Genomic DNA, 27,124 nt, shown 5'->3' with positions numbered 1-27,124 from the left:
TTTATAGCATTAAAGCACTTTATGTGAAAATCATCATTCTTTAATAATTAATGATGTTGTTTACAGGATCTTTATAGTAAATGCTATTTTCTTTGTTCTTTAAGTCAAGGGCTTTTTTTTCTCCCTTGATGTGTCTCATTTTTGAAGTCAATGAGATAATATGGTTCAATGTTACAATATTTACTTTAGGGAGAACTCAGTAACTTAACTGTTTTGTATCATATGAGAGGATTTCATTCTCTGAAGTCATCTATTTATGTTTTAAAGTAAAAAAATATAAACAAATAATGAAATATAGCTAGAGATGAAATGTAATTTCTTAATCTTAAACTCATGAAAATTTATTGAGTTCTTATGTCTTCCTGTAACCTAAAACTTTCAGTAAATTTCACTATTAAAAGGAAAGAATAATTGTTACTCATTCATTTTTGTGGTAGTTTCTTGTAAAACATACACTTTAAAGTTCAGCCAGGAGTGAAAATCTTCCAAATAATAAGTTAAGGTGTTTTTAAAATTCAATTTTAAAATGATTGAAGAAAATGCAAAAATATATAATAATTAACATAATGATTCGTTGAAGTATTACATGCCTTTATTAATACATGTCTAACACGTGATAAAAAGTGTTAGCAACATCTCACTTCTCTGAAACTTTTGTATCAGCCATTTTCCCATTTGGGGAATATGTCTGAGACCCAGAAAATAAGAAAAAAAATTCTGAGCAGCTAACTGCCCAGAATTCACACACTAAAATCATATGAAGTTTACTTATTAGAGAGATTCCTCAGTCCCTCATATGGCAATTTAGCATTTTTTATACAAAATTCTAGCAAACTTGATGATGTAATTTCTAAATCTCTATCAGATTAGCTAAAACTAATTAAAATTTAGGAGATGGGCTGATACCTACAGAAAGAAGTGGCAATGTGACAGTAAGAGAGGAAATGAAAAAGCAAAAACTAGACACTAGAATTTTTAGAACTACCCATTTATTATCAATATAACATCCCTTCATATCTGAATCTGTCTCATAGAATTAATATGATAATTTATATCAGTAATAAGTATCAATATAATTTATCTAATGACATTTAATTTAAAAGTCGTTTAGTTATCTGTGTTTTTATAGTTTAAGAAGTCAGGAAATGTATAATTCATTTTCAAAATATTTCCATATGAAATATTGAAAAATTTTTTTTAAAGTACACTTAAAAGAGATAAGTCCACAGTTATCCTAAATTACTTATTTCCCAAGGAACCTGTATGGTCAGTCTTTACCGTACATGTAGTAAATATGAAAAGTTCTCATTACTGTAGACATTCTCTCAAATACTGCTTGATAGCCAGTGTTTCCTTGTTGATAACCAATGCCCAGACTGCTACCTGATAGGGTTTATAGTTTTGTTTTGACATCCCAGTTTCTTTTTTTATTGTACATATTTCATATTATAAAGATAGCAGTTGTTATCCTACACATTTAACCATCTCCTTGCTTCAGGAGGTGCTTCATGTTTGAGAAAGGGCAGACCTGTCAGACAGAGAAAGGGAGATGGAAAGGGATCTATCAGTGGGCTGCAGAAAGGGTACACTGGGCAGCTTCCTTCCACCTCCTGAGTCAGGTCTTCATAGGCTTCATTACTTAGTTTGAAGTGAATTCAAACGTAAGTACAAAAATAAATATGCGTGATCCAAAGTCAAATATAATTTATTTTTATAGTATTTGTTCTTTGGGTTTTCTTTCTGGTAGCATGAGAATTGAACATTTATGAAAAATAAAATATTTTTTTGCATGTTAAATTCATTGAGTCTTACCTATGTTTCTTTTTGTGTTTATATTGCAAAGAAAAGTAAAAGGAAATCAGAAAATAATATTGAATATTGAATAAAATTGAATAATAAAATTCATTAATGTAAATTGAAACTCTTTTACCACACATAAATATAAAACATCTATTTAATAATTAAACTTTCATAACCACATAAGATAGTATACTGAAGATATTCATGCTATTTTTTACTTCAACGAACATTCTGTTTTACCTACTAAAAATTTCAAATATAAATTTTTAATCTAATTATAATTATTTAAATGAAATTTAATGAGATGAGATTTAAATGAAAGGTGCTTACAGATTTTTTACAAATAATCCCTTTTTGAGGTTAATACTCCCCTCCCCCCAGTATTTTTTGGTAGTAGAAAATATATTTATTTGTAAAAATATTTACTTAGGGAGTATAATTCTATGACCCTAAATAAATAGCTAGCTATATCACAATTTGAATAAACATTCCCATAATTATTTCTTGTAATCTTAGTTTTTGGGTATTTTCACTGAGTTTTGGTATCGGTCCTCATTTTTTTTTTAAAGGTGACTAAATTTTTCTGATCTCAGAGAAGGTGATTAGTTTTATTTTAGAAATTTTAAATGGGTTCCTTAAATGTACTTGGCTTAAAGTAATATTTTTTTACTTCAAAAGTATTTTGAAAAGATGAAATATTTGTTTGGAGTGCCAACTTTTATGTAATTATATCAGAAAACCCTTATTTAATTGAATGAACTAATTTCACATTTTGCTTTTTTTTGTGCTCAATTTAATTGTTTTGAATTTAGCTTTAAAGCTAACACTAAATTATTTGCAGAATTTTGTGTAAGCAGGTAGATGACCTTTAATCTACAAGCACTGATTTTATTCTGTAGTACTGGTTGAGGCTAGCTAGAGGCAAGAGAAATGCATCTGAAGAACTATAGAAAAATACTCAATTTAAATAAGAATAAAACTATTTTTATCCTTTGATTTTCAATATAAAATCATTCATAATTATTTTGTAGAGTTCTTAAATGTTTTCTTTCCTCTCAAAATGAGATGTAACATCTAACTCTTCCTATGAAAAGTTTAGACTTCCCTTTAACAATTTGACCTATATTTTAAATTAATTATATCCAATTTCATGCATTTAAAATTATGAACTTGTCTCTTCATTATAATATCATAGTATTTAATGAAGCTTATATTCTTGTTTTTATTTTCCAGTTTGGAAGTATACTTAAAAGTGTGTTCTTCAAAATTGATTTTGTATGAAGAATTATTTTTTTATTCACCTACTAGTATCATTTGTACTTGCATGTTTATTGCTATTTTAAAATGTTGACCATAAGCCATTAAAAAATTCCTGTTATTAAACATAAGCTAGATTATTACGGTATTACTGTTTTGCTAAAGGTTGCATGGTGAACTAAAAGAAGCTGTCGAAAAGCAGTTAGAGTCCCTTCCTTTTGGTACTTTATTGGGCACTGATGTGTTTACAGATGAAGAAATGTTCAAGAACCTACAAGAGCAGTTACAGCTAGCTAATCAAGTAAGTTAATAGTAAGTATGGTGTTCCATTTCTTAAAATTTGACCCTGCCTGAAAATAACAACAACTGCAAAAATAGTCTTCAAAGCCCTGTACAATTATTCTTTGGAAGTTGAAATTTCAAAATGTATTTCACTTTACAGCGGTACATTTTAAAACTTTTAACATATGTTTAAACTTTTAACTTCACATCTTTGAATTTTCAGAAAATGTGGTTTGTAGTCAATGTTTACTCTCATTTCACTAAAAAAGTCTAATTGACAAATCTTGCTTAGGTAAACACTTAGAAAGACGAATATTTAATATTCACAGGAAGAAATGAGCATACTCAGATATTCAAATGATAGCCTTGGTACTTTCCTCACCTGAAAGTCATTCATCATTCATCATTCGAAAATTTTAGGAAACTATGTAATTTGATTCTCAAAGGAATATACTAAGTAACATTTCTTTTTAGTAGACTTGTATACAAGGAAAAATGCAAACACTTTAGTTCTTATGTTCAAATTGCCTGAATTTCATTACAAAAATTAGAATATTGGAGGTTTCAGACAGAGTCAAGATGGCAGAGTAAAGTTAGGGTCTCCCCAAACCCCTCCAAATACCTTTAAAAAATGACTCTACACAAATTCTAGAGCAGCAGAATTCACAAAATGATGGAGTGAAGCAAATTACCAACCCAAGAAAACTTAGGTCATCAGGAAAGGTCTCTTGCTTCAGGGTAAAAGAAGAATGCAGTCCAGCACATGCTACAGCCAGCACAAACTGGGCCCCAGCAAACCTGGAGCATGCCTCAGGGTGACTGAATCACTAGCAGAAGTGGTTTCCAGGACTCTCTGCCTGCAGACACAAAAGACAACCTAGAAGGTCAGCAGGAAAGGTCTGTCAGACGTGGGTGAGAGTGGAGTGGAGTGCACTGTAGACTGTGCCAGCACAACTTCAGCCCTAGCAAACCAGAAATAGGCCTTGGGAGTGACTGACTTAGCAGTGACAATGGTGGTAGCAGCTGTGTGCCTGCTTCCCAAACTCTCAGCCCACAGAGACTGAGAGGGGGGTCAAACATATGGTCAGAAGGAGATTACAGGGGTCTTTTTGCCAGGACTCTGTTGCTTTGCCCATATTCAGATCCAGGTCACAGTTCCAGGTGGCATCCCAGGGTGAGGAGGAACACTGGCATAGCAGAACTTGTAGCCACAGTGGGGGGACCCTCCTCACAGTTCCAGGGCATAAAAGAGTACTCATGGTCACTCACTGACCAGAGCATAGACCAGGTGAGTAGTAAACACCTCTCCTTCCACCTTGAAAGAACTGAAAACTTATAGGTCCCTAGAAGTATCTGCACAAAATCCCTGAAACTTAGGACAGTGCACCCACCATCCTGAAAGCAGAGGCTCACTTTAACAAAGAGTTTAAAGTCAAGAAGTAGGCTGGGAAAATGAGCAAACAGCAAAAAAAAAAAAAAAATCTCTTTTCACTATAGCAAAGTTATTATGGTGACAAGATTAGAACACGCATTCTGAAGAAGACAGCAACATCAAAGCCTCCAAGAAAAATATGAATTGGTCTCAAGCCATGGAAGAGCTCAAAAAGGATTTTGAAAATCAAGTAAGAGAGGTAGAGGAAAAATTGGGAAGAAAAATGAGAGTGATGCAAGAAAATCATAAAAAAACAAGTCAACAGCTTGCCAAAGGAGACATAAAAAAATACTGAAGAAGATAACACCTTAAAAAACAGATGAGACCAAATGGCGAAAGAGATCCCAAAAGCCAATAAGGAGAAGGATGCCTTAAAAAGCAGAATTGGCCAAATGGAAAAGGAGGTCCAAAAGCTCACTGAAGAAAAAAATTCCTTAAAATTTAGAATGGAACAGATGGAAGCTAATAACTTTGTGAGAAACTGAGAAGCAAAAAACCAAAATCAAATGAAAAAATAGAGGACAATGTGAAATATCTCATTGGAAAAACTACTGACCTGGAAAGTAGATCCAGGAGAGAGAAATTAAATTGGAGAAACCATGATCAAAAAAGGAGCCTAGACATCATCTTCCAAGAAATTATCAAGGAAAACTGCCCTGATACTCTAGAACCAGAGGGTAAAATAGAAATTGAAAGAATCTTCTCATCACCTCCTGAAAAAGATCCCAAAATGAAAACTGCCAGGAATATTATGGCCTAATCCCAGAGTTCCCAGATCAAGAAGAAAATATTACAAACAGCCAGAAAGAAACAATTCAAGTATGGTGGAGCCACAGTCAGGATAACACAAGATTTAGCATTAAAGGATCAAGGAGCCTGGAATGTGACATTCCAGAGGGCAGAGGAGCAAGGATTACAACCAAGAATCACCTACCCAGCAAGGTTGAGTATAATATTTCAGAGAAAAAAATGGGCATTCAGTTAGATGGAGGAATTTCACTTGATGAAAGAACAGAGATGAATAGAAAATTTGACTTTCAAATACAAGACTGAAGAGAAGCATAAAACCATCAGAAGGGGAAATCACAAGGGACTTAATAAGTTTAAGCTGTTACGTTCCTGCATGGGAAGATGGTATTTACAACTCATAAGACCTTTCTCATTGTTAGGGTGATGAGGAGTGTATATAGGCAGAAGGCATAGATGTGAACTAATATCCAAGAAGAAATATCTAAAAAGATTAAATTAAGGGGTGGGTGAGGAATGTACTGGGAGAAAGAGAAAGGGAGGGCTAGAATGGGATAAATCATGTCACATAAAAGAGGCAAGACAAAGAGGGGAAGAGGGAGGAGGTTCTCTCAAACAGAACTGTCAGATTTATAAATATAAGAGCCATTCCCCAATTGATAAATGTTCAAAAGATATAATCAGTTTTCAGATGAAGTAATCAAAGATATTTGTAGACATATGAAAAATACTCTAATTTATTATGGACTGGAGAACTAAAAATTAAAACAATTCTGAGGTACTACCCCATACCTATTATATTGTCTAATAGGACAGAAAAGGTAAATGATAGCTGTTGGAGGGAATGCGGTAAAAATAAGACATTAATGCACTGTTGACACAATTGTGAAGTGATTCAACCATTCTGTAGAAGAATTTGGAACTATGCCCAAAGGGCTATGAAATCATGCATCCCCTTTGACCTAGCTGTACCACTACTAAGTGGTCTGTATCCCCAAAGAGAAAAAAAACAAAAAGGAAAAGGACCTATATGTACAAAAATATTTGTAGCAGCTCTTTTCTGGTGGTAAAGAATTAGAAATTGAAGGGATGTTCATCAGTTGGATAATGGCTGAATGAGTTGTGGTATGTTATTAAGATGGAATATCATTATACTGTAAGAAATTATGAGCAAGATGCCCTCAAATAAACCCTGGGAAGACTTGCATTGGTTGATACAAAGTGACATATACTGTGTACAAAGTAACAGCAATCTTGTAAGATGATCAGCTTTGAATAACTTAGTTATTCTTGAAATACAGCCATCCAAGATAACTCTGAATGACCTATGATGAAAAGTGCTGTCCTTCCCCAGAGAAAGAACTAGATGTCTGAATAGAGTGAAGCATACTTTAGTTTTACTTTCTTATTTTTCTTGAGTTTTTTGGAGGAGTCTGTTTCTTTGACAATATGATTATTGTGGATATGTTTTGCATAGCTACACAAGTATAACCTGTATTGAATTGTTTTCCTTCTCAATGCGGGAAGGTGGAGTGGGAGGTAGGAAGAGAATTTGGAACTCAGTTTTAAAAGCAAATCTTAAAAATTGTTTTTACATGTAACTGGGGAAAGAAAAAATGCTAAATAAATCAAATAAGTTTTTAAAAAAAGAATATTGGAGGTTTCTGGACCATTAACACTGTATAGTAAGTTGTCTATTCTTATAATAGTTTTAAAGCCTTCATTCTTATAATTTAGGTTTTTAAATTTGTTTTGAAGTGAGTAATCCACATTAGTGCAAAAGAAAAACAGGTAAAAAGAAGTCCTTGCTTTGTAGGAAGGTGTTTCCAAGAGTCTTTTCTGTACCTGTTACACTTCATTCTTCCTTAACAATAAAACAGTGTTGATATAGTATAAGAGGATCTAAGCTTTGAATATTCAATTCTTGTAGAAAACAGAAGAATCTCTCTCTCTTTCTCTCTTCCTTCTTCCCCCCATCCCTTTGTCCTCTTCCTCCTCCTTCTGTTTATAAACCTTACAGTTTATTATGGTTTGTTCAGTCCTATATGTATCTGCTTTGTGACTGCAGGTATGGGGTTATGTTCAGCTACTAGAGAGCTTGATTTCCCATTGTTCATCTTCTACATTTACTTAATATTAACTTTTGAATATTTTTTCATGTGTAGAAAGATCACATTTCTGATGAAGACCCTTTTTGTGTGTCTATTCTTTTGTAACTAGGCTATGTGCCTTAAAGATCTTTTTTGCCAATCCCTATAAGTGTAACAGTTTGTTTTTCTTTCTGTAGCTGTGTACATATGTCACTCTGCCCCACCCCATCCCCCAAGAAAGTTCCTTCCTAGGTACGTTGTATCCATAGACTATACTGAGAAATGCCATTATTATTACTTTTGTTGGCAAAATGTACTTTTTAAAAATAAGTTACAGTTATATATAGCATTTCCTTTTTTCATTTATAAAGCAAGCAAATATCTTTTTGTGGAAATAAACTCTCTTAGATTAAAACTCCCGTTCTGTTTCTCAGATTTTATGAATTTAAGGAACAGGATATGTAACTTAAACTGAATACCAAGCACTGACTCTGCCATGTCTATTTTTTCCCATTACTATCCAAGGGTTAAAAGGCAACATTTAATTTAATATGCTTTTTATACTACACATGCTCTTGTTAATAGAACAGGAATAAATAGATAATATGGGGTATATGGGAATCTTCCTAAGGAAACTTTGAAAAAATATGCACCATATTGTAATAACTGCCAAGTTGAACTTTTTTTAACTTTAAAACTACAACTGACTCTTTATTCCTACAAATTAAGGAATCATATTTGACTGAAACTTTGCCAGAAACTATGGCTATCTACTTTTATTTCCTTTTTTCTTAGCTTTCCTTTTCCTCTCAGTATCTCTCCTTCCTTCCTTCCTTCCTTCCTTCCTTCCTTCCTTCCTTCCTTCCTTCCTTCCTTCCTTCCTTCCTTCCTTCCCTCTCTCCTTCCCTCCCTCCCTCCCTCCCTTCTTCCCTCTTTTCCTCCCCTGTCCTGTCTACACTGCTTCTATCTCTATGTCTTTGCCTCTATCTCCTTCCTCTCTACCCCCATTCTCTCTACTTAGGGAGCCTATACTCTATTTTGTTTTTTTCAGCATTATGCATTTTCTATTTTATGATTGCAAGTAGAGTGACTGTTTACTTTTTACAGAACTATCTTTTCCACATAATAGGTGAATTCCATAATTCGCCATTTTTTATTTTTGCATTTCTCTTCACCTTTTTGCTCATTTTAAAGTAAATGCTAATATTTGAACTTCCTTGGAGAGCTATTTAAGGGAGCCACTAGACTGTTGAGTAGATATCTGTCCTAGAGTGGTTTTCCCTGCCTTGTAAATTTTCATCACATTTTTATAGTGTCTTATGTTATAATAAAACAGAGAATATTATTTCAGCAGTCTCTTGGAGGTAAAACTTGGGTGCTGAAATGGTAACTTAATAAGTTGAGATTTGAAAAGATTAAGCAGAAACTCCTCTTATAGTTCTTTTTAACTAAGGTAGCCTGAGATTTTTGCATATTTAAGGAGGACAGCTACTGGCCTAAAACTATGCCTGGTTTCATTGAAGACTGATAATTTCAGCTTTGGGAATGCTAGTTCAATATATTTCATAATTCAGAAGTTCAGTGGATTAATGAGATCATCCAATAAAATAATAAAACCTTTTATAAGAGATTTAAAAGTTTAATTTATTCTTATTTTAAAGAAAATGCTGTCTTGCAGAAGGCTTCATCTGTGCTGTCCTATGACCAGTTAATACAATTAAAATAATAAAACCTTTTTTTTTTTTTTAATAGGAGAAGCATCAGGCTATGGAACTCTGGCAGACAGTTTCACAGGAGTTAGACAGAATACAGAAGCTCTATCAAGATCACATGACTGAAACCCAAATTTATGTAGTTGAAAGACAAAAACAAAAGGTAGTTTTCATTTTTATTTTTACGATATCAGAAAGTGATTGTATTTTTGGTTTAAATTTTGGGGGGAAATTACTAATTAAAATTAAACATCTGTTACTCTTTAAACTCATATCTCTTCCAAACTCTCTTATTCATGTTAAAATTACCCCTATGCTTTTAGGCACTGAAGGTCATAATCTTAGGGCTTTGTCTCATCTTCTCTTTTCACTTACATATAGTAAATTGTCAAGTATTCTCAATTCTGCCTTTAGGGAGAGAGAGAGAATGTCTCTCATATATGTTCCTTTCTTTTCATTCACACAGGCCCTTGTTCTGGCCCTCATCATGTCCTACCTATACTGTTGTTGTAATCTCCTGCTTGATTTGCTTGCATCTAGCCTCCTTCTTCTCTACTCCATCTTCTATACAATATTCCACATTGATAATACTAAAATACAGATCTGACTATTTTAATAGATCCCTATTGCTTTTAGAATAAAATGCAAACTGTTCAGTATGGTATTTAAAACACTCTATTCTCTGGCTCACACTACATTTTTGGTCTTATTTCATATTTTGTTACTTAGGATCTCTGTTCAAGTCAAACTAGCTTACTAACTGTTCCTGTACGTCATATTCCATTTTCTGTTCCTTTGTGCTTGGTAAGCCCTCCATGGATAGAATGATTTTTTTTCTTCATTTATGCTTTATAGATTTCTTCAAAGCATAATTCAGGTTTCAGCCCCGACACAAAGTTTTTCAGTGCATATGTCTGTGAATGTGTAATAAGTATGTAATATTTTCTATCTGTGCTTCATTTCCTCCTCCTCCCCCTATGTTGGAATGTTGCTGTAAAACTGGTTCTACATATGAGTTCAGTCCCGACCCTGGAGATCCCAGATATATAGCCTAAAGTCTCAATTACTGCCGCTTCCTCCCCAGGTGCCTTTTTGTCACCCTTCTTTATCATAGTATCCTGGAGAATGGAACCTCTAGCTAATTATTTCTTTCCTTTTTCTATAGTTAACAGATTCATACCTCCTGTTCCTTTTATTCCTCATGATGAAAGTAATTTTACCCTGCTCTTTTTCCAGATGGGGTGACATGGATAGTGGTGGATCTGGAGTCAGAAAAAGGCTCAGTTCAAATACTACCTTAGACACCTAGCTATGTTATATGACTCTGGGCAAATCACTTCATCTCTGCCTGCCTCAGTTTCCTTATCTGTAAGATGGGAACAATAATAACACTTAGCTCCCAGGGCTGTTGTGAGGATAAAATGAGATATTTGTAAAGTGTTTGGCAAAACTTCCAGGGCTATATAAATGCTATCGATCATTATCAGTCACCATCATTATTGTTACATTTAATCTTAGTTTGACGAGCTGTTGTAGCTTGTTGTCATCTAGCATATCATCTCTCTGTTTCAGCACTGTTATTTGCAAATCTGAAAGAAATGTTTCTAATGTATTCATTCTCATTGTTAGCAAATAATGAATAAGATAAGACCAAATGAAAAACAAAAATAATGCACCTGTTTTAAAATTGTGAAACATTCAAGCATTAATCCCCCTGAAAAGCATTTTTTCATCTGGCTGGATGGAGAGTTTAAAAAAAAAAATTTTAACTGAAGTTAGCGATAATAATAATAATGATTTTGATAGTCCCTGTAAGAGGTTCTCCAATCTTAGGAAGGATGCATTTATTCTGTTTGTCTTGTTTTGTTTTAATACTTGATTTGTTCAATTACCTGTAAAAACAGTTTTTAATCTTCAGTTTTTACAAATTTGAGTAACAAATTCTCTCCTACGCTCCTTTTCCTCCTCCTTCCTTGAGAAGGGAAGCAGTTTGATAAAGTTTATATATGTGCAGTCATGCAAAACATTTCCTTATTAGTCATGTTGTAAAAGAAAACAGACAAAAAACCCAAGAAAAATAGAGTTTCAAAAAAAGTGCATTTCTATCTGCTTTCAGATTCTATCAGTTCTTTCTATGGAAGCAGATAGTATTTTTCACCGCAAATCCTTAAGAATTGTCCTGTAGTATTGTATTGCTGAGAATGGCTAAATAATTCACAATTGATCATTGTACAATGATCTGTTACTGCGTACAGTGTTCTCTCTAGTTCTTCTCACTTCACTTTGCGTTGGTCCATGTAAATCTTTCCTGGTTCTTCTGAAACAATCCCCCTTGTTTTTTCTTATAGGATAATACTATTCCATCACAATAATGCCACAACTTATTCAACCATTCCCCAATTGATGAGTATCCTTTCAATATCTAATTCTTCATTACCATAAAAAGAGCTGCTATAAATATTTTGTACATTATAAGTCTTTTTTTCTTTTTCTTTGATCTCTTTGGGATACAATCCTAGTGGTGGTTTTGTTATGTTAAAGGGTATACACAGTTTTATAGCCCTTTGGACATATTTCCAAATTGTTCTCCAGAATGGTTAGATCAGTTCATAACTCCACCAGCAGTACATTAATGTCCCACTCTTCCCAGATTCCTGTCCAACATTTGTCATTTTCCATTTCTATCATATTAGCCAGTCTGATAGATGTGAAGTGATACCTCAGAGTGGTTTTCATTTAGATTTCTTTAATCAATAGTGATTTAGACCATTTTATTCATGAGTGTAAATAGCTTTGATTTCTTCATCTGAAAACTGCCTGTTCATATCCTTTGAGTATTTATCAGTTGGAGAATGACTTGTATTCTTATAGATTTGACTCATTTTTGTATATATTTGAGAGAAACTTGCTGTAAATTTTTCCCCTTTTTAATTGTATTAATATATATTTGTGGAATAAAGCAAGCATTTCCATAACATAGTACAATAAAAAAAGATGATTGTACATGAAAGTGCAAATCTACCATGAATAACTTACTATTTATTTCAAATACGCAACAAAATTATAATGTAAATAATCTCTCCCCCCCCAGAGATGGCTACCATTAGACACAAATAGGTGTGTGTGTGTAATATGAATGTATATGTGTAAAATTATTTTATACATATTTATACATATACATTTATACATGTTTACATGTTTATACATTTTTATTTTTTCATATTCTATACATACTTCTGTTCATCAGTTCTTTCTCTGGATGCACACAGCATCTTTCTTCATATGTCCTTTATAGTAATAAATAGAAGAAATAATATAAATATTGCATATTTATAATAGTCAAAATAATTTATTCCTTCAGTCATTCTTAAAATTATATTGCTGTTGATAATTAAATTTTTGAAAGTTATTGAAAATAAATTTTTCCCCCAGCTTTTAGACAGAATACATTTCACACATCTATCTGCAAATAGATAAGTTTCTACAAAGGTGTAGGTTACTATATATAGGCCCATAAAACTTAAATACATTATTTTTTATTTACTTTGGTCCTTTAGTCCATTAAAATGTTTCTTTTTTTTCAGCTTCCTCTACCCATCTGCCACAGTATCTTAGTAGTATTTGAAATGTGAAAAATTAAGGGGAGAAATTTGAGCCTTAAACATAACGTTTGTTTGTTTTGCGTTGTTCTTTCTTTAATTTGAATTTCAAACTTGTTTTGGTCAATAATCAGACATGTGTGTGATTTCCATTTCCATTTTAGGATCAGCTGACTAACTTTAAGCAACTGACTCAACAACTTCATAAAGCTAATGAGAACATAGAAATGGTAAGTGAAAATATCTACTGACTATAGAGAGAAACCAAAAAATTGTCATAGAAAGAGAAATTGTCATTAAAATAGATCTCTATTAATATCTTTTGTTATTATATTCCCTACATTTCACACTGCATCTGTCCCTATTGCTTCTTCCAGGCAGCAGTCTCTAATAATTAAAAAAAAAAAAAGAGGAAAAAAGGACAAAGAATCAGAAGAACCATCTAGCACACTGAAAAAGTTTATGTTATGTGTAGTCTTCCATACTCATGGAATTGCCTTTCCTTCTCCCTCCTTCATCAAAAGAGTTCAGGGACCTATCTTTTCTTATCTCTTCTTTGGGGCAAATTTGATTTTTATTTCACAACATTCAGTGTCACTTGTTCTGTGCTTGTTGTTCTTTCCAATGATGTAGTCATTTTTGTAGTACTACATTGTGTGTAATTTTTTCCTGCATGTGCTTCCTTAGCTCATGCAAGTCTTTCCGTATTTCTCTATATTCAATATCTTTATTATTTCTCATGGCACATTAACATTCTGTTACATTCATGTGCCATAATTTGTTTAGACATTCCCTAATTGATGGGTATCTATCTTATTTTCTGTGGTAGCAACCACAAAAAGTACTCAACTTATAAATATTTTGGTGTGTGTAAAGCCATTTTATTAGTGACTTCCTTGGGGAAAAAATATCATGTGTTGATACCTTGTCAAAGGAACAAATTTGGAAAAGAAACTTGTTAACAATCATAAAATGAATTACTATTTCTCTGTTATTTTCAGTAGAATGGTTCAAAAATTGAGTGCCAGAAATGTGTGTGTGTGTGTGTGTGTGTGTGTTGTGTTTGTCTTTCATTGCAGAAGACCATGCCATCAGAAAAATGATAACATGACTTGTACTTGACTTTGTTTTGAGTGAGGGAGGGCTGTGCAAGGTCACCAGCCTCACTTCTCTTCCTGAAACCATCTGGATCCAGTGACCAGGTATTCATCAGGGTGGACTGGAGATGGCCCAGGAAGCAATGGGAGACCTTGGCCTTTTAGACCAAGTCGTATTTAGTACTCACTTAGGGTGAGGTAACGCCTATTCAGTGAATAGGCCTCTTTAAGATGTAGTCAGGGAATGGCCCCTTTAATGAGGCAAAGAAAAATAACTAAATCAGCCTGGGAAGGAAACAACAACAGTTACTATTGATAATCACTCTTAAGCCAGCAGGGTCCAGAAGAGAGCCCTTAAATGGAGCTTGAGCCAGGGTCTAGTGTGGTACAATCTATGGGCTTCAGAGTGCTGTAGGTTTAAGGTTTTGGGAAAGGAAAGGAGAAAGGGAAAGTTTTGAGTGAGAGAGGGCTGTGCAAGGTCACCAGCCTCACTTCTCCTCCCGGAGCTGTCTGGATCCAGTGACCAGATATTCATCAGGATGACTGGGGATGCCCCAGGAAGCAATGGGAGACCTTGGCCCCCTTAAGCCAAGGCCTATTCAGTACTCATTTAGGGTGAGGTATGTGAGTGTGTGTGTGTGTGTGTGTGTGTGTGTGTGTGTGTGTGTGTGTGTGTGTTTCTGAAACCAATTATTGAATAATCAAATTAAATACTTACCTGAAAATACTCTTCTATTACTCACTGAGCCTCCCTAAGAAAATACTGTATAACAGTTCAGTTCCTTTTCTCTAATATTCATCCAGTAAATATTTATGTAATAATATGCCAGATACTATACTAAATACTTGAGGTACATAGACCAAATATGAAAAATCTCTGCCCTCAAAGAGCTTATATGTTCTGAAGTCATTCAGATATTTGTTGATCTACAATATTAATGAGTGAAATTTACATACTATTTCAGGTTTTACAGAATGTTTTACATATATTATCTAACTTGAGCCTCACAATAGTCTGTGAGATTGCCCTAAGTTTTGGTGCAGCTAAATTGCTGAGTAGTCTTTTTCCCTGAAGTAATTATTCTTAGTACTCTATCTCTGCTGACTTTTGCAATTCTGTCTTCCTTCTTATCCCTTGCCTTCCTTTCTTTTTACCCCCTTCAACCCTTTTCCATCTCAGTTTCTCTTCCTCCTTACCTTTACCTACTTTGAAGTTATTAATTAGAATATTACTTTTAATCTCATTTTTGGGTAGTAGGATTATGACATCAAAAGTAGTTCTCTCTTTCTTTCTTCATTCTTGCTCAGCTCAAAATTACTTCTATTTTTTTACTGATATTCAGTGAACAAATCATTATTCCGAAGTAGAATTGCGACATCAGAAGTAAATCAACCAGTTCTTTTTTAATACTTTACTGATTTACTCCTCTGATCATTTCAAATTAGGTTTTTTGTTTTTGTGCTCTTATTACAAAATGGATTTCTAATTCTTGTGTCTTAAATACAAAATACAAAATGAAGGTGTTAATGTTTTTTCAAACTCTTTAAGTGTTGATTTCCTTTTCACTCAAGATATTTTGGCCATTTTATTCCTTACTAGCTGCTCACCACTAGGATATTTGGGAAAATGAGAGGAAAAACTTAAAATGAGCAACAGACAATAATGGTTCAAATGAATTTAAATTATCAGTGGATTCATTAACTCCTTTTATTCCCATTGTAATTTTGAAATTATTATTGACCCTAGGTTATATTTATAGTTATAGAAAATTCAGTCATTCAGAATTTCACGGATTTGAAAAAATAAATCTGGTTATCATTTCTTCATTTACTAAACAGTCGATTTGTTTGGTTAAACGTAGTTCCATACATGTTTCCAGACATGTTCCAAAACTGGTTCTGCTTTCTATAGATTTTCTTACATCAGAACATGTAAGTAAATATCCTTATAGAAGTATCAAAATCAATTTAATATTCTTTTTCTTGTTTATGTGCCTTATTTTGCTTGCCTGTCTAAATATATATGCTTACCTACTTTATAGGAAAATTGTGGTGTAATCACTTTACATTTTTGTTGACATAGAGAAGTGTAAAACAGTATTAAAATTATGCAGAGGAAAACAACATATGTAACTAAGAAAATAATTTCTAATGGAGCAATCCTCTTAACATGATAATTTAAGTTAAAGGTACTTTATCAAAACTATTCGTTCCTAGTTTCGTATGTTAAGACCTGAAATGTATTGTATTCATTCTTAATGCAATGATTCATCTATTTTATTGGGAATAGGCCTGTAATTTTTTTAGTGTAGAAAATTCCAAATGAGGAATTCCCTCCACGAGTGCAAGTCAGCACCATTTTCCTGATAGATTTAAGGAGTTTCCTAGAGCAGAGGTTTCAAGCACATTGCAGCCAGCAACACTCCCAAATACGGTTTAAACCGGATTAAAATGTAGTTGGGAAATATGTAGCAAAGTAAATATGCAAATATGTAGTTTTCTAAGTCAATAAGTGGCCCACAGGCATCCTTATGTATGGCTTAATGACCCCTCTACAAAAAATAAAAGAGAGAAGGATCAAGAGATAATGTGGGAAGAGCCAGCTTTAGCATCAAGCCTTGCTCCTGACATAATCTAGCTGTGTTTTCTCCATCCTCTTCCTTCTATTTATATCATTGCCACTGTAACTTAGAGCCTCATTACATTTTGTATGAACTATTACAATGGCCTCTTAATTGGTCTCCCTGCTTTTATCCTACACACAGCTACTAAATTATGTTCCTCAAGCACTGGACTGACCATGTCACTGACCTGAACAAAAAGCTCCACTGGTGGGGCAGCTAGGTTAGCCAGTGGATTGAGCATCATCCTGGGAATCAGGAGGATCTGAGTTCAAAGTCAACCTCACACACTTGACACTTACTAGCCATGTGACCCTGGGCAAGTCACTTAACCCCTGCTGCCTCACTAAAAAAAAAAAAAAAAAGCTTCATTGGCTTCTTGTGATCTGTAGGATTAAATGTAAATTCTTATTTTTGGAATTGAAAGCTCATCAGAACCTGTCTCAAACCTCATTTCCTTCACACTCACTTTGTATTCCATCCTAACTGGCCTCATTGTTGTTCCATGGACACAGCATTCTATCTCTCCACCTGCATTGCTGTTCCTGAGTGAGTGCCTCTGAGAACCCCTCACTTCTTTGGGGCTGAAGTTAAGTGCCATTTCCTTTAAGATAACTTTCCTGATTGACTCATTTCTTCATTTCCTTCCCTCCCCTGCCCATTATTTTATTTGTTTTGTATATATCTTATATTTAGTTACCAGTGTCCACATGAGGTTCCTTGATGGAATTTAAGGTCTTTGAGTTTTTTTGAATTTTAGGTTTTCTGTTTCCCATGCCCCGTACAATCTCTTGCTTATAAAGTTTAATAAGTTCTTATTGATTGATTTTTATTGTTGAACAAATGTTTAATTGATTGATTTTGTGACCATTAGTACTTTTCAGTACAGGAATTCTCTAAGACTATAATCTACAGATAGATTGTATATCTGCATCTAAGTAAAATGTTTCCTCATACTTAATATCACAGGTCTGTATTTTAAAGAAAAATCAGATTTATGGATCGACAACTAGAAGTTCTCGCAAAAGGTCTTAGGATTATAGTATAGTATTTACAATAAACATTAAATATCCAATATAATCCCTTCATTTAGCACGTAAGTAAACTCACCTTCTAGCCATCATTAAAAAAGCAGTAAATTGCAAAGGTGAAATTTGAGTCCTGGTCTTCTGGTCCTAAATGTAGTATTCCTTCACTATGGCACTCTGCCCTTATAAGTTATATAAAAATTTCCTGTCTTCAGTGGAGGAGTGAATTTCCAAACTGGAATTTCCTCAGACCCACAAAATCCTAGGTCTAAACCTTTCTCTCTATTTAATCTATCAGTCAGTAATTATTTATTGAGCACCCATTATGTGCTAGCCACTGTGCTAAGTGCTAGGGGTACAAATGAAGGCAAAAGACAGTCCCTGCCTACAAGGAACTAACAATCTAATCTAATTCCATCCTTCCCTCTCAATCCCCTCCCCCCCAAAAAAGATCAGTGAATGAATGAAGCATTTATTAAGCATTTACTTATATACAAAGCACTAGGGACACATTTCCCACCCTTCTGCACACCTCTGAACTTCATTCCCCAGGAACTTCATCATTCTGTAAGATTACATCAGCCCTGGAACTCAGACTTCATCAGTACTCCTTGTCTCCAGAGCCCCTTCTTCCTTCTCATTGGAGGAGGGTGTTAGATTGAGAGAAGAGCTCCTCTTAGACCCTCTGTTTAAGAAGGGCACCCAAGCCAACCATCTCTTCATTTCCTACCTGGCTGCACTTGTCTGGATTTTACCATGCTCTCTTGTTAATTATCCTCTTCCCCTACCCTCCTTTTCATCTTCCTTTTATGTATTGTATTCTCCCCATTAAATTTTGAACTTCTTGAGGGAAGGAGCTGTCTTTTGCCTTCCTTTGTATCCTCAGCATTTAGCACTGTGCCTGCCACATAGTAGGTGTTTTAATAAATGTTTATTGACTGAAATAGAGAAGCAAGACAGTTTCTGCTCTCAAGGGAGAAAATATGTGGGAGAAAATACATATTGAAGGTTTCAGCTGCAAATGAAAAGAAAAAGTACTGTTATCCTTAGGGTATGGTGACAAAGGAGATAACAATACTTCTTTAATGCCATTTCCACTGATAAAATCATACCAGTTTGTGATGTTGAACTAGTTGTTTTCGGTAACTGTAGCTATTGTAACTCCAGGAGACACAGATCTGATGATAGAATATGTGTTCATTTTCTGATAACCAGTCTAGATAGGTTCAGAGAAGCTCATCACCACGTTGGCCGTAGGGTGATGAATTGTTTTTGGCGACAGTCATGTTTGAAGACCATTTACTGAGTTATAGAGAGGTTAGCAGTATTCCTAAATAGAGTAAGTATTCACACTCGTGTGAAATTACAGGCCCTTGAAATACGGAGATAGAAGTGCATTTGTTGGAGTTCTACATAGAGTGTCAGTTCCCTTCTACAGCATCTCTCATAGGTTGTTCTTCACATAGGACACTCTCTAACCTGTCTCTGTGCCTTTCTTTGTATAGACTGTATCTGGAATGCACTCCCTCCTTACCTTCACCTCCCTTCAAAGTGCAGCATAAATACCACCTCCTACACAAAACTGTTCCTGCTAATAGTTACTTTTTATATACACACATGTACATGTTGTTGCCCCTCTAGAATGTAGGCATTGTTTCATCTTTGTGCTAATATTCCTAGCTCTTAGAGTGGTAGCGTGGTGGCTGCCTTACAGTGTTTAATACATACTTGTTGATTGTTTGATTGTCTTTAGCCGTTACTCACATACCTTCGCTGATGACTTACAATCTATTGTTGGATATCTCTAATGGTTCACCTTGAATCTACTTCCTTCTTTGATCTATTGCTATTACTTCTGCCCCATGGAATTTTCTCTTTTTGAATATTTGTCTTGTCTCCCTGAAGTATTTCTAAACAGATTCAGTTCCTTCCTTCAAGCGGATGCGGTTTCTCTTTCTTTTCAAATTTTTCATCCTAGTTTATTTGTTCCTCTTCTTTACATTTAACAAATTTGCCTTGTATTTGGTTGTACATATTATGCCTCCTATTAGATAGTTACATTGAAGGCAGGGGCTATGTTCTTTTCACTTTTCACATCCCCAGTACTTTATAACATGAATAAATGCATAAATGTGAAATTTTTTAAAAATTTGTTTTTAGTTTTCAGCATTCACTTCTATAAGATTTTGAGTTCTAAATTTTCTTCCCCTCTCTCTACTCCCCTCTCCTCAAGATGACATGCAATCTGATATAGGCTATACATGTACAATTATATTAAATATATTTCTACCTTTGTTGTTTTGTAAAGAAGAATTAGAACCAAAGGGAAAAGCCATGAGAAAGAAGAAACAAAAGAGAAAATAATATGTTTTCGATGTGCATTCATACTACATAATTTTTTCTCTGGATATGTATAGCATTTTTCATCATAAGTCTTTTGGAATTGTCTTAGATCCTTGGATTGCTGAGAAGAGTTTAGTTTATCAGAGTTGGTTATCATATAATATTGCTGTTACTGTGTACAACATCTCCTGGTTCTGTTCACTTTACTCAGCATTAATTCATGTCAATCTTTCCAGGTTTTTCTGAAGTCCACTTGCTCCATAGTTCTTATGGAACAATAGTATTCCATTACATTCATATAGCACAGCTTGTTCACTCATTACCCAGTTGTTGTACATCCCCTCAGTTTCCAATTCTTGGCCACCACAAAAGGAACTGCTATAAGTATTTTTGTACATGTTGGTCCTTTTCCTATTTATATGATCTCTTTGGAATACAGCCCTAATAGTGCTGGGTTGTTTGGTGTGCACAGTTTTATAGCCTTTTGGGCATAGTTCCAAATTGCTCTCCAAAATGGTTGGATCAGTTCACGACTCCACCAGCAATGCATTAGTGTTCCAATTTTCTCACTTCTCCAGCACATAAATGCTAAATTGAATTGAGCATGATTTCTGTATTCCATGTCATCTTTGTTTCCCCTCTTTAGAGACACTGTATCTTGTCAAAGTATATTTCAAAGTGTGGTGCCAGGAATTTAACACATTCCTCCAAATGTGATCTAACTAATACCAAGTACAGTAAAACTGTTAGTTCACATGACTTGGAAACTATATTTCTAATATCAAACTAGTTCTCAAAATAATTCTCTGGCTTTCTTTCCCTGTTTTGGGGGAAACGTTATCTATACCCCGTGATGTGATAATAGTGATAGCTGACTTTTACAGAACACTTTAAATTTTGGAAAATGCTTTATGTGCTATCGTGTTTAATCCTGTGATGTATTTCAGGTATTATTGTCATTTTAAGGCTTAGTGAAGTTAAGTGACTTCCTCATCATCACAGTGCTAGGAAATGTCAAGAGACAGAATTCAAACCTAGGTCTCTACTGATTCCAAGTAAAATGTTTTTAAAGCAAAACAAAACTGTCTTATTGATATATTTTCCTTTGCTTTAAGTATGACTATTTACTTCTCAATGATTTCTCTCTTCCCCATCTATAGGAGCCTCTCTTACAACAAATAAACACAATCATGGAAAAAAAATCAATGCATTAACCATATCTGAAAATAAACATTTCATTCTGCATTGATAGTCTACTGCTTCTCATTTGAGAGGCAAGCGGTTTGTCTCCTTTGCTGGAAATTCATCCAGGTTGCTCCTGCTAATAACTGTGGTTCTGTCCAGGACCCTTTTCTCTTTTCCTTCTTTTGCTTGACCATCTCATCAACTCTCATGGATTTTGTTATCACTGATAACAGATTCTTAAAACTGTTTAATTAAATCTAACCTCCCTCTTGATTTCTAGTCTGGAATTTCCAACTGCATGTCCCATATAGCTTAAAGTCAACACGTCCACAACTGAGTTCATTATCTTTTCCCCTAAACATTCTCCTCTTCCCAACTTCCCACTACTTTTGAGAACACCATGATCCAGTCACCCAGGTTAGTAACCCAGTTGTCATCCTTCACTCCTCCCTCTCACCCCATATCTGTTCTGTTACCAAGTCTTATTGATTCTACCTTCCCAGCATCCCTTGGACATGCTCCTTTCAGTCTTCTAACACTGACATCCCCCTGGTGCAGGTTCTCATAACCTCAGACCTTGATTATTGCAGTAGGCTTCTTATTGGTCTCTGCTTTAAGTCTTACTTCACTCCAGTCCATCTTACACTCAGCTATTTTCCTCACATGCAATTCTATACTGCCTTTTGGAAATCTCATTCATCATTACATGACTTTTACCATATACCCAGGCTCCTACCTCAATTCATTTATATCTCCAACATGACCTCTCAATCCATATTATATACTACTGTTAGGAGCAGCTAGGTGGTGCGGTGGGTAGAGCACCAGTGCAGGAGTCAGGAGGACCTGAATTCAAATCCCACCTCAGACACTTGACACTCATTAGCTGTGTGACCTTGGGCAAGTCACTTAACCCCAGTTGCCTCATCATGGGTCATCTCCAGTCATCCTGATAAATATCTGGTCACTGGATTCAGATGGCTCTGGGGGAGAACTGAGGCTGGTGACCTGCACTGTCGTCCCTCACTCAAAAACAAAGTCAAGTGCAAGTCATGTCATTATTTCTCTGATGGCATGGTCTTCTTCAGCAATGAAGGACGAACACATACACATACTACTGTCATATGAATCTAACTTGCAAGCTTTAGACTTATAAGTCTAAATTTCTTAGGTTTCCATCTCCAACTTCTTACAGGAAATCTCCACCTAGACGTTCTAGTGGCACTTCAAATTCCATAGTTCCTAAACTGAACTTACTATTGTATTATCTTCTCTGCCTTCTGACTTCACCGTGTTTTTCCTGTGGCACTACCATTTACTTGGTATTCCACATTAGCAAACTCAGTTACCTTTGACTTTCCCCCTGCTCTCTCCTCTAATTAGTTAGTAGGTCTTGTCACTTCCATGTTCGTAAAATCTCTCAGATCCACTTCTCTTCTCTATTGTCACTCCCCTAATATAATGTCTTTATCTCACTTGATTGGACTACAACAATAAACTCCCAACAGGTATTCCTCCTTCCAGTCACTTACCTTTCCAGTCTTACTGTTTTGCTGCTATAATTATTTTCTTACGTATAGATTTGGTCATGTCACTTGGAGTCAGAATTCTTCAGGGGCTCCCTGTTGCCACTGAAAGTTCTCTTTGGCCGGAGTTTAAAAGACTTCAATATTTTCTGTTGCTCTTACTTTTAGCTTTATCTTACATTGAGCCTTTCTCTCATTCTGCATTCTAGTCAGCTGGACTACTCTTTTCCTTCCTATGTCTGCTACCTATTTCCTTTGATCATGCTGTACTTATGGCTGGAATTTCATGGAATTCTAGGTAGGATCATAGAACTATGATCAAAGAGGGACCAAAGAGGCCATCTAATCTCATCCTTTAATTTACAGATGAGGAAGCTCAGGCCTAGAAAGGTAAAAACGCCTTAAGATCGCAGGGGTAGTAAATGGCCAGATGTGGGATTTGAACCCAGGATCTCTAACTTCAGGTTCATTGCTCTTTTTACTGTACCATGCTGGCTCCCATTTTATGTGCCACATTCTTATCCAGCCTTTGAAGCCTAACTTAGTTAGATTCTATTTCCTTCAGGAAGTCTTCTCTGATTCTTCTTGTTAGTAACTTTGGCCTCACACTCAGTGTAGCACTTTGCTATTCAATTCTCTGATACATTTAACTTTGATACATTTTATCTGACTGCATCTATGAAGTATAAAAAAACCTACAGGAAGGCCAGTCCATTTGGTCCTTTGTGAAAGATCTATGAAAGAATGGAGAATATGGACATCAGATGAGAAAACATTAAAGGATTGTTAATCAGTGCGCACTTACTAGCACTCCGTAGTGTGCTAGTGTGTAGATGGAGAAAAAAGACAGACACATTCTCATGGAGGAGACAATACATAAATAACTATCTGTTATTTGTTAACTATCATCTCACTATATCTAGCTATTATATGTATATTATATGTTATAATACAGATATTAAATACAGAGAAAAAAGAGAGAGGGAAAGAGGGAGGCAAGAGGGGGAGAAAAACGGGGGGAGGGGGGGCGGAGCCAAGATGGCGGAGTGAAAGCAACGACTCACCTAAGCTCCTGGAAAAACTCCTCTGGATATATCTGGGGGGAGAGTCTGACCAGACTTTGGAGGTGTAGAATCCAGTGGGAGACGGACTTTGACAGATTCGGAGCCCAGGCTGGACTGGAAGGTCCACGGGAGGGATCTGTTCCACGGGGGTAAGATCCCGGCGCACAGCGCAGCGCGGTCGGCACGGCAGGGCGGAGGGGACCAGAGGAGCCCGAGAGTGGCGGACAAGACCAGCGGAGCAGGAGATAAGCCAGGCCGAGCCGGTGAGAGCCGCTGAGTGCCAGACATCAGCGCAGCAGTCCTTGAAATCTTCAGCCTGAAGACGGACTTCGGTGGGTCACTACTTGAACTTCCAGGAACTGGGATGGCAGAGTGATCAGTAAGTGCTCTCTCCTCCCCCCTGATGACCCTGAGGGAACCATAAAATTCTTCCCCAGATTAATCCTGGATCAGCAGGAACAGCAGAAGGGGGCGGGTGGTCTCATAACACCAGAGGCTGGAGAGGTGGCAAAGGGGGATTCTTCCTACCGTGGTGGAGGCTATCTGGAGGGACAGACGACCCAGGGCAGAGAAAAATTCGCACTGAGACCCAAGCAAGCCTCAGCCCGGGAGACGAGCCCCAGGAGGGGCGGGAACACGCATTAGCCTCTAGGCGTGCCCCAGCCCTCCAGGGGAAAGGGAAGACAATAGGGAAGCTGGGATCAGCATCCCCGGACCTTGCCTTTGCCTCAGGCCAGCTGAGGAGATATCCTGAGACCAGACCACACCTCCCACACACCTATCAAGCTAAACCCAGGGTTGATCTGGGAAACAAACAAAAAAAAAAAGCCTGCTTTTAGCCTAGACAAACATCAACTCAACTTAAAAGATCTGTATCTTCTGACTGAAAGAACCAAAAGCTACAACACTCAGCCAACATCATGAATCGGAAAAAGCAGACGAAAAGTGAAAAAACCATAGAATCTTTCTATGGGGATAAGGACCAAAACACAAACACCAAAGAGGTCAGAGCTGAGACTGTACTTCCATCTGAAACCTCAGATGGGACTATGAATTTCTCGCAAGCACAACTAGATTACCTGGAACGTCTGAAGAAGGATATAAAAGAAAAACTGGCCAATGATTTTAAAACCATAAAAAAAGAATTCACTGATGAGAACATCAATCTGAAAAAGAAAATTGAAGAAATGGAAAAGGAAGTTCAAAAATTAACTGGAGAGAATAATTCCCTAAAAGGAAGAGTTAATCAAACGGAAAAGGAAACTCAAAACCTAATAGGGAAAATTGATCAGATGGAAAAGGAAACCCAAAACCTAACTGGGAAAATTGGTCGAATGGAAAAAGAAGTACAAAAATTAAATGGAGAAAATAGCTCCTTAAAGGGAAAAATTGGCCAGATGGAAAAGGAGATGCGAAAGCTAACTGAAGAAAACAATACGATCAAGATTAGAATTGGGCAAGTAGAAACTAATGACTCAATGAGGCAACAAGAATCAGTCAAACAAAATCTAAAGAACGAAAAGATAGAAGAAAATCTAAAATATTTAATTGGAAAAACAACTGACCTGGAAAATAGATCCAGGAGAGAAAATCTAAGAATTATTGGCCTGCCAGAAACCCATGATGAAGAAAAGAGTCTGGACAATATCTTCCAGGAAATCATCAAGGAAAACTGCCCAGAAGTACTAGACTCAGAGGGCAAAATAGTCATCGAAAGAATCCACCGTTCCCCACCGGAAAGGGATCCCAAACTCAAAACCCCAAGAAATATAGTTGCCAAATTCCAGAGCTATCAAGTGAAGGAGAAAATACTACAAGCAGCCAGAAAGAAACAATTTAAATATCAAGGTCACACAGTCAGGATCACACAGGACCTTGCAGCTTCTACATTAAAAGATCGAAAGAATTGGAACCCAATATTCCGTAAGGCAAAGGAGTTGGGACTCCAACCGAGGATCAACTACCCAGCAAAGTTCAGCATAACATTTCAGGCAAGGAGAAAGTCATTCAACGAAATAAGGGATTTCCAGAGCTTCCTGACCAAAACACCAGAACTCAATAGACAATTTGATCTTCAAATGCAGGTCTCCAGAGAATCATAAAAAGGTAAACAGAGGGGAAAAAACAAAAACAAAAACTTGCAACTCAATTAGGGCAATCTGTTTACCTCCCTGTAAGGGAAGATGATACCTGTTAATCTTGAGAACTGTGCAGCTATTATGATAAAAGGGATATATGTAGAGGGAACAGGCATAAAGTAAATGATGTCATGGCAAAAATATGATTTAAGTATGAGAAAGGAATGTAATAGGAGGTGTGGAAAGGGGGAAGCAGAAAATGGCAAATTATATCACATGAAGAAGTACAAAACTATAGTAGAGGGAAGGAGGGGAGGGAGATGAGCATTGTTTGAGAGGTACTCTCATCTGATTTGTTCAAAGGAGGGAACAATAATCTTAAGTAGATAAGCCTAACTAGCTCTATAGGTAGTAGGAGGGGAAGGGGGAAGAAAGGGGAGGGTGGCTAAAAGGGAGGAAAGAAGCAATAAGAGTAAAGGGGACTAAAAGGGAGGGGGGCTAAAAGAAGGAGGGGAAGGCTGCAGGAGGAGGGGGAGAAAAGTGAATACTATTGAGGAGGGGAAGGGAGACGGGAGAGTTAAAAGCACAAATGGTGGGAAAGAGGGTGGAGGGAAATACACAGATTGTAATCATAACTGTGAATGTGAATGGGATGAACTCTCCCATAAAACGGAGACGGATAGCAGAATGGATTAAAAGCCATAATCCAACAATATGCTGCTTACAAGAAACACATTTGAAACGGGGGGATACACATAGGATAAAGGTCAAAGGATGGAGCAGAATATATTGTGCTTCAGCTCATGTAAGAAAGGCAGGAGTAGCAATCCTAATCTCAGACAAAGCGAAAGCAGAAATAGATCTAATCAAAAGGGATAAGGATGGAAACTATATCCTGCTAAAAGGCACCATAGACAATGAAGCAATATCATTACTAAACATGTATGCTCCAAGTGGTATAGCATCCAGATTCTTAGAGGAGAGGTTGGGGGAGTTGAAGGAAGAAATTGATAGCAAAACTATACTAGTGGGGGACCTCAACCTCCCCCTCTCTGAACTAGATAAATCCAACCTTAAAATAAACAAGAAAGAGGTTAAGGAGGTAAATAAAACTCTGGATAAGGTAGATATGATAGATCTTTGGAGAAAATTAAATGGGAATAGAAAGGAATATACCTTTTTCTCAGCGGTACATGGAACATTTACAAAAATTGACCATGTACTAGGACATAAAAATCTCACAATCCAGTGCAGAAAGGTAGA

At 35.9% G+C, this 27,124-nt stretch overlaps 1 protein-coding gene across 13 annotated transcripts in view; it reads left to right on the top strand.

Annotated features, from left to right (window-relative positions):
• SCLT1 (sodium channel and clathrin linker 1) overlaps nucleotides 1-27,124 on the top strand; it is a 264,118-nt gene that overhangs the window by 62,626 nt on the left and 174,368 nt on the right. For 11 of the 13 annotated variants that reach the window (XM_072620993.1, XM_072620989.1, XM_072620998.1 and 8 more), the window contains 3 exons: nucleotides 3,223-3,358; nucleotides 9,361-9,483; nucleotides 13,084-13,149. In XM_072620993.1, the coding sequence (XP_072477094.1) occupies nucleotides 3,223-3,358; nucleotides 9,361-9,483; nucleotides 13,084-13,149 (325 nt within the window). Of the gene's footprint in view, nucleotides 1-3,222; nucleotides 3,370-9,360; nucleotides 9,484-13,083; nucleotides 13,150-27,124 lie in introns of all 13 variants that reach the window. The other 2 variants (XM_072620999.1, XM_072620996.1) reach the window with 2 other exon arrangements.

Source organism: Notamacropus eugenii, chromosome 6 (genome assembly GCF_028372415.1).
Source record: "Notamacropus eugenii isolate mMacEug1 chromosome 6, mMacEug1.pri_v2, whole genome shotgun sequence".
Taxonomy (NCBI): Eukaryota; Metazoa; Chordata; class Mammalia; order Diprotodontia; family Macropodidae; genus Notamacropus; species Notamacropus eugenii.
Note: the sequence above shows the minus strand (reverse complement) of the source record. Positions and strands in the feature narration are given on the sequence as shown.